At 27.7% G+C, this 14,693-nt stretch overlaps 4 protein-coding genes across 4 annotated transcripts; 3 read left to right on the top strand and 1 right to left on the bottom strand.

Moving 5' to 3' along the window:
• Window positions 1–636: 636 nt before the first annotated feature.
• EIN_192850 (hypothetical protein) lies at window positions 637–1,335 on the top strand (the record flags this gene model as incomplete). The annotated part of the gene is made up of 1 exon (XM_004255399.1): window positions 637–1,335. One exon carries the CDS (start codon window positions 637–639, stop codon window positions 1,333–1,335), a length of 699 nt encoding a protein of 232 aa, XP_004255447.1.
• Window positions 1,336–3,653: 2,318 nt separating this feature from the next.
• EIN_192840 (RAC GTPase, putative) lies at window positions 3,654–4,244 on the top strand (the record flags this gene model as incomplete). Its single annotated transcript, XM_004255398.1, has 1 exon — window positions 3,654–4,244. One exon carries the CDS (start codon window positions 3,654–3,656, stop codon window positions 4,242–4,244), a length of 591 nt encoding a protein of 196 aa, XP_004255446.1.
• Window positions 4,245–5,432: 1,188 nt separating this feature from the next.
• Window positions 5,433–6,317, top strand: EIN_192830 (hypothetical protein; the record flags this gene model as incomplete). Its single annotated transcript, XM_004255397.1, has 1 exon — window positions 5,433–6,317. One exon carries the CDS (start codon window positions 5,433–5,435, stop codon window positions 6,315–6,317), a length of 885 nt encoding a protein of 294 aa, XP_004255445.1.
• A 5,147-nt stretch (window positions 6,318–11,464) lies between these two features.
• EIN_192820 (hypothetical protein) lies at window positions 11,465–12,943 on the bottom strand (the record flags this gene model as incomplete). Its single annotated transcript, XM_004255396.1, has 1 exon — window positions 11,465–12,943. The coding sequence occupies one exon, from the start codon at window positions 12,941–12,943 to the stop codon at window positions 11,465–11,467; it is 1,479 nt and encodes a 492-aa protein (XP_004255444.1).
• Window positions 12,944–14,693: the final 1,750 nt, after the last annotated feature.

The raw sequence follows: 14,693 nt of genomic DNA, 5'->3' as shown, positions 1-14,693 counted from the left end.
AATAATTGTGCAACTTTCTTCAAATTGCAAAAAAAGAATTTTCGTTTACTCTACTATTTTTTACATCAATAATTACAAATTGCTTTATATTTTAAAAATGGTACAAATCAGAAACAAAATTATAAAGTTATGAAGAATTTAACAATTAGGCTAATCTTTAAACAAAAAATAGTTAATTGGAAAAATGAAAATTCCAAAGTGTTATAAAACACTATTTTGTTAACTGTAAAAATAATTACATTAATTTTTTATTATTTCTTTACCAAAATAATAACAAATTTGTTGAAAATTATGATGTAATTATTTGTAATACCAATTTCAAAATATGTTAATTATAATACTTTTGATTTATTTATATTGTAATTCATACCTATTGAAATGATTTTATGTTTAACAATATGATATATTTTTAATATTACCAAATCATATTATTTATGTAAAACAACATTGTTGTAATTGTTTCCTTTCGTTTTCAAATGTAAAGTGTATGAAAAATTTATCTATTGTTTTTGAAATAAAGAAAATGTTTTCCCAATAATTAACCATTCATATCAATGAAAATTCACAAAACAACATTTAACGAAATTATGTGGGAAACCAAGTGAATATTTAAACTCTGAAATACTACCTATTGTGATGGTTCTTGTCAGTTTGTTGTTGTTTGTCATTTCATTTGTTGTGTCAAACACTTTCATTCTTTTCAGTTACACACTACGGAAGTTTAATTTGATTGCAAGCCACAACTCTCGAAAGATGTTCCATATTACTTTTGGATTGAGTCAAATGATATTTTGGCCATTGTATCCGGATGATCTAACAAGTCGCTTTCTTGGGACTTTTAATTGTCTGATTTACTCTTTTATTTTCTTTGTGATGGGTGAAGGGTATTGCAACGGCAGTTTGTATAAAGTGCTCAAAGTTGTGTTATGTAGACAAAACGACCACAAAGAATTTTTGTATGGTCCACTGAATTACTGTGTCACCATCTCAGTAATTGCACTTATATTTTGGAGAACTTACCCACCAGCTATCATTGGAATAAGTCTTCTTTTATGTGGTGATGGGATGGCGGAAGTAATTGGCAAGTCAATTGGTAAAGTCAAGTTAACAACCCCTTGGGGAAGAATTAAAACACTTGAAGGTTCTCTTGCTGTATTTATATTTGGTGGTATTGGAGCACTTGTTATGTGTTATATTATATTCCACAAATTCTTTTTCTTCTACACAACACTTTTAGCATTGGTTGGGATGGTGGTTGAGTTTTACTCAATCCCTGAGTATGACAATGTACTAATACCACTTTCGTCGCTAGTTTTTGGCGTCTTTTTGTTCTAATAAATAACTTAATGTTCATAACATTTAAAATTAACAATATTATAATTAAACTGGTGTATTTATAATAATAAAAAATCAAAAATAGAATAACAACATTAATTTTGTTCAAAAACAGACAATAAAAAAATAATATAAAAATTTATTACTTTAACACTACAATACTATTGACAACAAATCGCCCTTTATCTGACAACCCATTTTATATTTGGTATATAAATAAACAATAAATTATTTTTGCACTTTTAATATTGTGAAGTCAGATCCATTATTCTATGAACTCAAATATCGTGATACTTATATATATAAACATACCATTGTTGTTGTTATGAAGTAAAAATGCATCACAGGAAGTTTTTTGTCGATAAATACAATTTTAAAAATTTAAGACTCTGTTTTTAATTATAGAAAATATGAAGGAAGTGTAACCAAAAGTATAAGAATTACATACTGTTAATTTATCAACCTAAAATTTTCCAAAAACACCATTTTTGTCAACCCATATTACAAAGAATAATATGCCAATTCTAGTTCTTTTGTATTCCAAAACACAGTCTTTTATTTTTTACCAAAAGGCAATAAAGCTGTCAAACAATGTACTGTCGATTTTCTAATTTACAAATGTTCAAATTGGTTGACAAGATTTTCATACGAAACATTTTTGTGTTTTAAATCATTTTTTAATATAATAAAATGAATGACTTGTTTTATTTTTATAACTTAAAGTAAAAAACAAAAGTATTTTTATGAAAAATTAGAAAATTGAAGTATTATTATTGACTGTATATCATAATAAATTATTTGTCAATTTTAATATACAGGTCAAAAATTATTGTAATTATTATTAACCACAACTCTAATTGTCAAAAAATAGAAAGGATAAAAAACTGCAATTTTCATTTAACCGTTTTTAACGTTCAAATACTTGTAAATAATAAAATCATAATACACAGAAAATACAAATTACCATTTTAAACTGAAAAAATTATTTACAGAAAATTAATAGCCTTTGTGGTAAACAGTAGCATACATTTTATTATTATATTTATTATATTCATTTTTATATAATCAAGTAAAATAAATTTTTAACGTATTTATTAATAGAATAAATATGAAATTTAAATTATGATCATTAATGATGTTTTTGATTAACAACACATTTGTTATATTAAAGATAGTTCAGAATTATTTAGTAAAATATATTGTTCGCAAAATACTTTACATAACACTTTAAAATATGTATTTGTTATTAAAATATATAAATTAAAATTTAAAAATCCACTTTAATTAAATTTGATGATTGTTATTTATAATTTGAAAATTCATAGTGAAAGCCATTAATGTCATCATAGAATTCTTTTATACAGTTTCTCATTTATCACACTTATTTTTTTGTTGTTAATTAATCTTATTTATAAGCACTACATGTCTTACCGTCTATGTAATATCCTTTTTTATGAGCAATTCAACGTGAAGTTGTTGTTGAAGTGCAAACTCTACAATTTAAATCAACACATTTAGTCCATGTTGTCCTAATTAATATATATTTTTGAACGCTTTTTAAACTGTAAAGGAGTTTATGCAAACACTGTATTAAGTATAATGTTTACAACTATGTGCCAAATTTAATCCAAAATATCAATTGTTATTAAAAATATCAAAACAATAATATATAAATTGTAGTGGTTCATCTTATTGTTTTTCAGTATTTACCTTTTGTTGTGAACATATTAAAATTTTTTATTTGAATGTTGAATTAAAAAATCATGTACGTAAACATAACTTATAATTAATCATGCAGATGGTCATTTATTCAACACGTTTTGAAATATCAAATTTACAACTCAATTAAATTTTTATAAAAACACAAAGTTAAATAGAAAAGAAATATTGGTGATATAGAAAAGTTTTTCTTTTTCATCGTTTTGAATATTCTTTACAAATTCGAATAGTCGATTCTTATTTATTAATAAAAATAAAACCAGTAAAACGAAAGTAATCTGTTTTTTGTTCAAACTTAACAACAGTCTTTATTTTAAACTATACAACTATTGATAGTTTAATATTTGTTCCAAATTGTATAAAATTACAAACGGTAATATGTGGGATATATTACATGTAAAATCATAAAAAAACTGTTAGTTAATCAAAAGGTTGTAATATATTATTTAACATATTGTATATTTAGTTTTTGAGTCAGTCTTCCCGTTTGCAAAAATAGATTTATTATATTTACTTATTATAGTTTATTTATAATAAATTATAGAAATTGTTATTAAGGTAAGAGTATTTAAGCGACACCAAAACACACCAAACATAAAATGCAAGCAGTTAAATGTGTCATAGTTGGCGATGGAGCTGTTGGGAAAACATGTCTTCTTATCAGTTACACCACCAACGCGTTTCCAAATGAATACATACCAACAGTTTTTGACAATTACAGTGCAACAGTGATGGTTGACTCAAAACCAATCAATCTTGGACTCTGGGACACTGCAGGGCAAGAGGATTACGACAGATTGCGCCCATTGTCATACCCACAAACAGATGTCTTTTTGATCTGTTTTAGTGTTGTCTTGCCGCCTTCATTCGACAACGTTTCATCAAAATGGCAACCCGAAGTTGTTCATCATTGCCCCAAGACTCCTTGCCTCCTTGTTGGGACAAAGTTGGACATGAGAGAAGACAAAGATCAATTAAAGCGACTCGAAGAAAAGAAGATATCCCCGATCACCACTGAACAGGGTGAAGCAAAAGCCAAAGACATCAATGCAGTGAAGTACATCGAATGCTCTGCTCTCACACAAAAGAATTTAAGACTGGTTTTTGATGAAGCAGTTAGAGCTGTCATCTCCCCCAAAAATGATGCTCACTCGAAGAAACCAACTCAAAACAGATGCTCTTTACTTTAATTTATTTTTAATTTAATGTCAATTGAAACTATATAAACATCTAATACAAACTTTTTTGAATATATAATTAAAAAGTTAATTATAATAACAACAATTATAGAACAGTTGATGAAAGAAAACAAATTTTGTGAATGTTACAACTTTAAAAATTGTGAATTTTTTATTGTTACAAAAATTAGTTAAAGCTTTGTGAACAAATGTACCAAACTCTCTGAAATAATAATACTTTAAAGTGATAATCATTTTTATTTGTAGACATCGAAATGTGATTCTAAAAATCACGAACTATTAAACAAGTTAATTTATTGTAGTTTTTTCTAAATGTTGTATGTTGGTATAACATTAATTTAACTCAAAAACACATTAACAACAACACACAATGTAAATTTTATAGATTTGTTGTTAGGTATTGTTGTTATTTGAAACTGTTGGATAACGACTATTACTTCTACTACTTCAAGTTTATTTATTCCGACTTTGAAAATGTTAACAATACTTTTGATGTTATTTAAGTGTGGATTTTAGTATTTTTATATAATTTAATTTAATCAAAAATTTGAATTTAACAAAGATAATACAATTAATTTAATTCAATATAAGTCTATATTTTATGAGTGTAATATATAACAAATTATTATTGTATTTAATTTTCGAAAATAATATTGATCATTATATTGATTATCTTAATATGATATACTTTTAAATAACATTGAATGTTATTATTATCTCTTGATATATTTGTTTTGTAAATAAACAATAAACAATTATAACTTAAATTCGTTCAAACAAATAAATGAATTGTGTGTAATTATTGACAGTTCACTTAAAATTACACAAAAAGTACATAAAAATAAATTTATGTTTAACAAATTCTAAAATTATTAATTACAAAAATAAATTGTGTATTGATTATTTAAATAAATATATGTAAATTTTATTTTTGTAATGTGTGTAATTAATAGTGACGTGTTTTTCCTATTTAAGTTCACAAATAATGGTTAAAATCATGGTTAAACTTGACTCGGTCTGTTTAGAGAATCTAGCTGCGAATATTACTCAAGAAGAAGTATACAAGTTTTGCTTTATCAGTAAAGCAGCTCGTAGTGCCCTTGAAACACTCAAAATAAATCATGGAATATCAAGGCAGTGGGTCACGTTGAAAATCAAGTTAAACACATTATCAAGTGTATGCCAAACTTAAAAACACTTCTTATTGATTTCAATAGTGTCAAGAACCTTAAAGATGGCGTTATATCAAACGTTCCAAATGTCAGAGTTATTTACAAAGATAACATGTATGAGTACACAGAGTGTGAAGAAACCCCTTACTTTGAAATGGTCATGGACAGCGTTTACCGAGTTTATGATGAACTAGCCGAAGAACCAAATACTCACACAGTCCGAGCATATATGAGTACTAATGATGATTACTCAAACTTGGGCAATAATATCGCTCATTTCCCCAATTTGAAATTTTGTGAAATAGATGTAACAGAGAATTACAATGACTTTTTGTTCGCAAGTCTCGAGGACAGTGTCCAAAAAATTCTACAGAATGGAAAGGTCAATGTTAACATAATAATTCGTGTATATAAAGGAGACACCGAACGTTACGAGTATTTTGAGAACATCAGAAAACAAATTCAAAATGATCACGTTTTTTATACTTACTATGCTTCTAATTCAGTGGGTTATCCTTTGGTGTTACCTAAAAATGTTACTCCAATGGAAATATGCGAATCAATTTACAACAAAGGAGAATTACTCACTAAATATTATGCCATGTCTAAGTTAAGATTGGACATTTATGAAAAAGACGTATCACTTGATGTAAGTGAAATGAAATATTTGACTACTTTTAGAATTGATTCTAATGAACCTATGAATGTAACACTTCCAACTTCTCTTGAAGATTTGTTTGTTTTTAAGAATGTCAATATCACTAATTTCAATGAATTGACTCAATTGAAATTTGTTAATGAACACAAAAAGGTTAAAGGTAAAGATGCTCTTCGATGCTATCCGCTTTCTGATCGTTATGGTCAGACTACACGTTGCGAAACTTCAGACTAAATAAGTTTTTGGTCTATTTGTTGTGACAAAACATAATAATAATGTTTAACTATAATATAGTGTAATTTAAAAATATAAATAACTTTATATATACTATTACAGAAAAAGGCTTCTATTTTTCGTTATTTTTATTGTCAAACTTGTCTATTTGTCGCACAACTGGTTAATCATTTTGATGTACAATTAGTATTTTTGTTTTTGAATATGCATTTTCCTTTAATTAAAACCAAAATTATGGAATGGACACTTTGCATAATGCAAGACAATTATAATTAATTTGAATTTTTATAAACAGTTTTTAGTTTAATAATTCTAAACTAAAAACACATAATCCATATCAATTTTAATTAAATAAATGGTAGAATGTTAATTATGAAAATATATAAATAATCGCTTTTATTTAACAATTATTGATGTTGTAACAAAACAGTGATTATTAATGGTGTTCATAATAAACACTAAACAACAAGTTTATTATTTTTATGCTAAATAAGTTAAAAATAAAAAATATTCATCAATTATGATTATTTTAAACGTTTGAATGTTCGTAATATATTGTTTGAACGCTTAAATCTGGCACAAATGAATTGAGGAAACCCGCATTAGTTTTTTCTTTTTTCTTTTTTTTCAATCTTTTACTAAAAATACGTTTTTGCTTATTTATATAAACTGTTTCCAAAAAATCGATAGTACTTGTTTTATGTTAAACTATTTTAAACCAAATGTTAAAGGAAAACATCTTAATCTATTTTTATTTCGATATTGTTAAATTGTAATTGTTATACCATGTTTTTTAACAAAAAAATATTTAATCTAAAACAAAATTACCTAAGATTAATTTACCAATCTTGTTTTTCAATTTTTTGGTATTGTTTAAAATCGCTCAAATGTCCAATAGGTCCACCTTTTTCGTTTTTGCACATTTCGAACCTGTAAGTCATCGAATTCATCAAATTGTTAATAATCGAGTATGGTATATTATTCCAAACTTTTTTAAGATGCTTGAATAACAACTTTTTGGTTCTGAAAACACTTTTTTCGTTTCTTAATCTCCTTTCCAAAATTCCCCACAGATGTTCTATTGGTGACAAGTCCGGGCTTGATGATGGCCATTCAAGCAATTTGACCTTTTTACTTTTAATCCATTTTACTGTTTCTTTTGCTTTGTGAGGTGGCGCCCCATCTTGCTGAAAGTAAAAGTCATGTTTTCTCTCTTTTTTCATGTGTTCGAAAATTCCATTGTGTTCAAGCATTCGACAATAATCTGCCGCTTTCATTTTCTCAGAACACAGAATCAAATCCGATTTGTAGTCTTTACCAATGGCTCCCCACACCATTATACTGGCATTGTATTTTGGTGTTTGACCAGTGTAATTTTTGAATTTTTGAATTAACACTTTTCTTTTGGCTTTGGTTTTTGCAACTTTAATGTTTTTTTAACATTTCACCAAACGTGTTTCTTCTTCTCCAACAATATGATTTGTCTGGAAATAAACAATAACGGGATTCGTCAGAAACAATCGCGGTTTGCCATTTTCTGAGATTTCTTTTCTGTAGCATTTTTTGCAAAAATCATATCTTGTGTTAATTTGTTTTTGTGTAAGAATTTGAGTTGGTTTTTGTTTGCAATATTTAAATCCGTGTGTTCTTCTTAAGTTGTAAACTGTTGACTTGGACAAGTGATTGTTTAGTGCAATCTTTGAACAAGTTGAAAATGGATCATTTTCAGTTTGTTTGACGATTTTATCGATAACATTGTTGGTAACTTTAGTGGGTCTCCCTCTTTTTACGTTTTTAATGGCGATTTTGTCTTCAATCATCTTTTTTACTCGCGCAATTCTGTTCGGAGACACTTTCATCATTTCTGTGATAACAGAATATGAATTACTTTTTTGTAAAGCTCCAGCTATAAGGGTATCAATTTTGTTCATTTATTTTATTAAGATTAAAAATTGAATTTTTATTACCAACTTTTAGTATTTTTGTTCGTTTAACATAAATTAAATTTCAAATTCATTTACCAAACAACTAATAAATAAGACGATTAACTTTAATTTTATATTGTTTTGCCGTTGGTATTTTTACATCTTTTGTTTTTTTACATTCAAATCATCTCAAAACGTAATTATTTTATTAAGTCGTCAATTTGTTAATTTTCTTTTATCTTAATCATTTTATTCTTGAAACCAATTTTATATTAATTATTAGTGTTTAATTTCAATTCATTACCAAAAGCTTTTATTTCAAAAAAATATTTTCATTTGATTATAACAACATTTTTGGTTTGTTGTTATGAATACAAATTTGTTGCTACTGAAAACAATTCAAAATTGAAGTACATTTTTGAACTTATTTAACAGGAAAATAACCAACAAAAATATCTCGAGTAAAAACGTTGCAAAAAAACAGAAAAAAGACTGAAAATAAAAATAAATATTTTTTTCAAGTAAAAACATGACAGAAAAAAGAAGGAGAAATATATTTCCCAAAATATAGGACTTATTATTAAAACAACAAAACCCGAAAATGTGCGATAATTTCAAAATTTCTCACTATCGATTTATTAGAAACAGTTTATACCGTAAATCCGGAAATAAATGGTTCACCATTTCCAAAACAATTAAAAAAAACTAAAATTTTAAATTTGATTCTTTTTTAAAAAGATACTAAAATAATAACATTTTTAAATTCCCAAAAATGCAGAATGTGCTTTTTTGACTCAACACTTTTCAAAAAAAAGACCAATAAACCACCAAAAGTATCTTTGAAAAATGTTATTTGGGTGTGTAATCCCCAGAACAATAATTCACTATTTAAGAACGCATGAAAAAGGTTTAATTATAAAGCCCAAACATCCTTTTGATACCAAGTTTCTTCCATTTTCAGTTTAACAAGAATGAATTTATGTTAGATAAGGCACATTAATCAAAGAAAAAGAAGGGGTGTTTAAAATGTGTGATTTATTAGCAGACGTCTCCAAAATCGTATGCCTAAATCCACGCGTCATCACTTTTTAACCAAAAAAGAAATTTGCTCATATGAACATGAGTTTATAGTCATTCTCATCTCTTTTTTACCTTCTTTTTGGACAACACGATTTTGGAGACCCCTGTTTATTAGAATTGTAAACAAATACCACATTATGTTTTAATAATCAAATACATCATTTGCAAAAACGAACCTCTTTCTTAAAAAGTAACACAGTAGAAATTCAAAACGAAACAGTTCTCAAAACAAAGACAAACTTTGACAAAACGATAATTAATTTTCCGCCACATTCAAAAATAATAAATACCTGTCAACGATGGGAGACGTTTTCTTTCAAAATTGCAAAAATTCGATCTTTCAGAGAGTTGATTGAAAGTGGTAAAAGCAAAAGGGAAGCAGCAACTATTTTGGAAATAAAATTTACCACTCTATTGAGATGGGACAAACAATATGATGTGTTTATTGTGCAAGCGAATAAAAATATAAGAAACAATTTGAATGGGCAGGGGAGGAAACCAAAAAATGTTGAACACTACGAAAAGTTGGCACGTTTTGTCAACAAAAAAAGAGCCAAAAAGAAAATCGTTACAACCAAAATATTGATGCAATACTTTTGCTCAAAAGTTGTTCCAAATCACACACCTTCACTTTTGTCAAAAAACAAGTGGTTATACACATTTTTGAAAAAGAAACATCTGTCCATAAGAAGAATCAACAACAGGATCATACAAACGAGAAAGGAAAACAAAGTCGACAAGAGAGAGGAAACGATTAACCACCTCAACACAATGAGTGAAGTGTGTCAATATTTTGAAGATGACGCAATAATAAACATGGATGAAACGGCTATAAAGTTGACAGATGCAGGAAACTACACGATAACGGAAAGTGGAGAACAACATTTTTCCGCGCTTCTTCTCGGAAACGAGAAGGAAACAATTTCTTTTGTGGCAGCAGTGTCAAAGTCCGGAAACGTGTTGAAACCAATGATCATCCTAGGGAAATTGAAAAAAGTGCCGAAAAGTCTTGAATGTGATGCAATAGTGGAAGTCAATGAAAGTGGGAAAATGAACGAGGAGCTGATGGTATCTTGGAATGAAAAATGTCTTCGTCCTTATATGGAAGAGCACCATATTGAAATGGTAGCTCTAATATGTGATGGTTATGGATCCCATCTCACGGAACACGTTGTTAAGAGCCTGGCTGAAGTCGCTGACATTTTTATACTCCCTTCCAACTCCACGGGTTTCTGTCAGCCGTTGGATTATGGTATATTTGGATGGTTTAAAACACAATCAAAGGAAGAGTATTTGAGATGGTACAATTTAAATAGCAATCGTGCAGGTCGTGTGACCCGTGGAGAAAAAAGGAAGGAGTGTATTATGAGATCTCTTCAGATCTATAACAGAATTCCAACAGAAATCAAAAACTCTGTTGTTGAGTCTTTTTTCAGGTGTGGGATTTGTGCTGGTACGTTAGAGGAGAAAAGGGTTAATATGAATCCGGCTTTGGAAAAAGTTGTTTTTTCTTCCATTGAGGAATGAAAAATGTGGTTTTATCAATTCCAAATGAATATTTGAATTAATTGTTTGTTTTATTTTTTATAAATTGTTTTCACTTTTGGTTAGTTTTTTAAAACTGCACTTTTGGGTTTTTTATTTGTTTTTGCGTTAAAAACATGATAATTGAACCATTAATTTATGGAAGATTTAAAAAAATGAACCATTTATTTCCAGATTTACGGTATATATTTTCTATTGTTTCAGAACAAAACTGTACCAATTATCATGTTCACACGTTGAATATTGCTTTTTGTTGTACTCTTGAAATGACACTAAAAAACGACGATAAATTTACACACGATGTTGAGATAACCGATCCTGTATTATCTGCAATTATTAATTCCTATTGTGATAATTGATTATTTTTCGTAATGACAATTACTATTTTTTATTACCTAACTTTTTAGTAAATTGTGTTTTGCTTTTTATGACAAAAATGGGGTTTTCCAATATGCCAAATTTAAGCTTACAAACAATATTATAGTGTGTTATTTATATTCTAATTCATTATTAAATTAATGTCAATAATGATCTAATCATTTACACAAAACAATTAAAAATTTTGAATTAAATTAGAATTAAAGATTAAGTACCAAATCACATAAAAAGTATTACGAACAATATCACGACACTGATAAAAAGTTTTTCTGTCGCATTCAAACTGCACGCATACATTCCCTCCGACAACCCAATACTTGGTTTCATTTTATTTCTCATACATTCAAAATAATCTGTTTCCATTTTTCCATCCAAATCGGAGTATCCCACATACACTCCATTGTGATACAAAATCGACTCTTTATGTGGTACAAAGCAGTAAGGTTTTACATCCCACTGATAGTAACTATCATTCGTACAATTTTTGAACACGCCTCCATCGAAAAAGAAATTGAACGAAGTCTCATTCAATCTGAACTGTTTTGAGTGTGCATTTCCGTCGCTTCCATTCCACGTGTCCGGCTTCAATTTTTCGAAATTGGATAGATAGACGTTATCAGAGATGTTCCACGTGTTATACTGAGTGTCGTTAATGAACACTGCGTACCATGTATAATTCGTGTGTATGAAATTATTTTTGAATTGATTATTTTTCGTCTTCCCCTTCACCAAGCAGTCTGAATTGAAGTTAATAGCCGCCAGACTGATATGAATGAAATTGTTATTAGTTATCACAATGTCGCTGTAATACGCCACATCGCTCCACCCCCAATACCCAATCCCAAATGTGCTTCCCCAAATCAGATTATTTCTTATAGTAATGTTAGTTGTGGATATAAACTTAGGCGGCCAATCTTCATTTCCAATACCAATTGCGTGTGTTGTTTCTCTTCGACTACATTTATAGAGACTTTTGTATGTTATAATGTTGTTCTCTATAATCGTGTTATGCGCGTTGTCTACATATATATTCACCCACTTATTATCGTGTAAATAATTGTTCCTCACTATGCAAGAAGTACACATTATGATGTCTATCCCTTCGCCCCACGAATTCATTATTTCATTGTTTTCGATATAAATGTTACTCGACAAAATAGGCACTTTTGCATCTATGGCGCCAGTTACAAAACACTGCATCCAATTGCTCTGTGTGCAATTTTCATCTTCTAAGACACAGCCGTCCGCAAAATTGTTTTTTAATGTCACATTGGTGCCAGAAGCATACATCGCCCAATTCGTCGAATTGTAGATCTTGAAATTCGAAAATGTCACATTCGTGCAATTTTTGACCGTCACAGTGTGACCAACGCCGTTGCGAACTATAAAAGGACCTTCGACTAATATGTTCGATGAATTGGTCAGTTGAAATAAAACATTTTCATTTGTAATAGTCTGGAAAATTACTTTGGCATTGAGAGCAGATCGAATGATAATGGGGCGGTCATATGTACCATTCATCTTGGTGTAGACGACTTGTGAAGGATATGTCCCACTCATAAATTCAATCACATCTCCTGGTGTTGCTTGTGAAGATGCTGATTTTAAGGAGGTGATACTTCCCGTTAAACTGATTTGTATTGTTTTTGACGCAGTCAATGCAAGTATAAAACTTAGTAACAACGTTTGTTTAAACATTGAGTTTAATTTAAAAATTATTGAGATGTGAGTCAAGTATTTTCTTCTTCAATTTTAAATGCAAAAAATAACTAAATAATCTATAATCTAAATTATAAAGAACGAAAACATGAATTTAATACGATTTTTTTAAGATAAACATTCAATTTTTATGTAAAAGTTATTCGTTCATTGTAAATGGACAAAAAATACAGTGTTTGTATTTGTATTACTGTTAATATTATTTAGTGGACAAAAAATAACTCCAACTATGTGTAAACAACGGGCATCAAATAAAACGTAAAAAACAAAACAATAAGACAATATTTCAAAATAATTCTCGAACTATTTGATTTTTTATTATCTAAATACACAAAATAAAGATCGAATACCAAATGTTTTTATTAAATTAAAGTATCTTGTCTAATTGTTTTTTAATATTAAAGAATATTGAGTTTATAAACATTATTTATTTTAAAAGAATTAACAACATATATGTGAAATGCTTATGATGAATAGTAGAGTGTTGTGTTTATAAAATAGTAAATGTTGATAACAGAAAAATAAAAATAAATTTGTAAATGAAAGAATGTTAAAATTGAAGTATTTAATGTCAATTGACACGTCTATTACTAACAGCCAAGTGCTCGATCAATATAACAATAAGTGGTTTTAATTTCATTCATTTGAATACCTACATTACGCTTTAATAAATAGTTTCTTTTCAATTATAGTTTAGTATAATTTGTTATTAATTTCAAAAATAACTTTAAAATTAACATAAAATAATATCTTTATTAATAAATATAGTACATTGTGTTTCATTTGGTTTCAAATGGCATTAAAAACCAATATTAATAGTTCTATAGTAATACTATTTGATACTAGTTATAATATAACTTTTTAAAACAAAGATAAAATATTATTATAAATTAATAGTATTAAAATAATTACTATATTTATACTTGATAAAGAAAAATAGCAAATATTTTTTTAATAAGTAATTAAGTTAATTACAATATACAATGGCCATTGCTTATATTGCTAGCAGTTGAAAATATGCCGTGTGCTTTTTTAACTTCAGTAAGATGCCAATGTCGTGTTTGTAACATTTGGGCAATTTTAAAAGAACAACCACACAATCAAGAACTTTGGCTCCTCGTCTACTTAATGTACAAATGTTCACCAGTTTTGAAGATGTTTTTTGTGTATTTTCCTCGAGGTAACAAGTTTTCAGGTATCTTTTTAAACTTATTCAAAAGAAGTTGCAATACCAATATAATAAGTACCATATTTACGTCCAATTTTGTTTTTTACTCGAATAAAACTCTTGTTCCAAAACAGCAAATCCATTTACATCTTGTCCGTCTCTATTGTTTTTTCCATTTCCATTATTTCCATTTCTTGTATTTTTATTGTATCATAATGTTTAAGAGCCACAACAACTCCAATAGAGTTCGTAAGGATAGATTATTGATTGACTTTTTGCGAAGCTGTGTTGTGTAATTGGTTTTTTTCTAAGTGAAACAAACAAACAGTGTTTCTTATTGTATTTGTTTGATCCTAAACAAATATGGATTTAAATATGGTTTTTTGTTTTCTATTTTTAATATTCCAGTCAATTAGAATCGCTTTTAAAATTGACTTTGTTGTTAATTTTTAAGTAAAATGAATTTTTTAAAAAATATATATTTATTTATTATTATAATAATATAATATAAAAGAATCAAAAACAGTTAAAAATTGTACACTACATTTTTTTTGAAAAATG

Source organism: Entamoeba invadens (genome assembly GCF_000330505.1).
Source record: "Entamoeba invadens IP1 unplaced genomic scaffold scaff_1105074726617, whole genome shotgun sequence".
NCBI classification, from domain to species: domain Eukaryota; phylum Evosea; order Mastigamoebida; family Endamoebidae; genus Entamoeba; species Entamoeba invadens.
The sequence above is the reverse complement of the archived record's forward strand: the minus strand, read 5'-3'. Positions and strand labels throughout refer to the sequence as shown.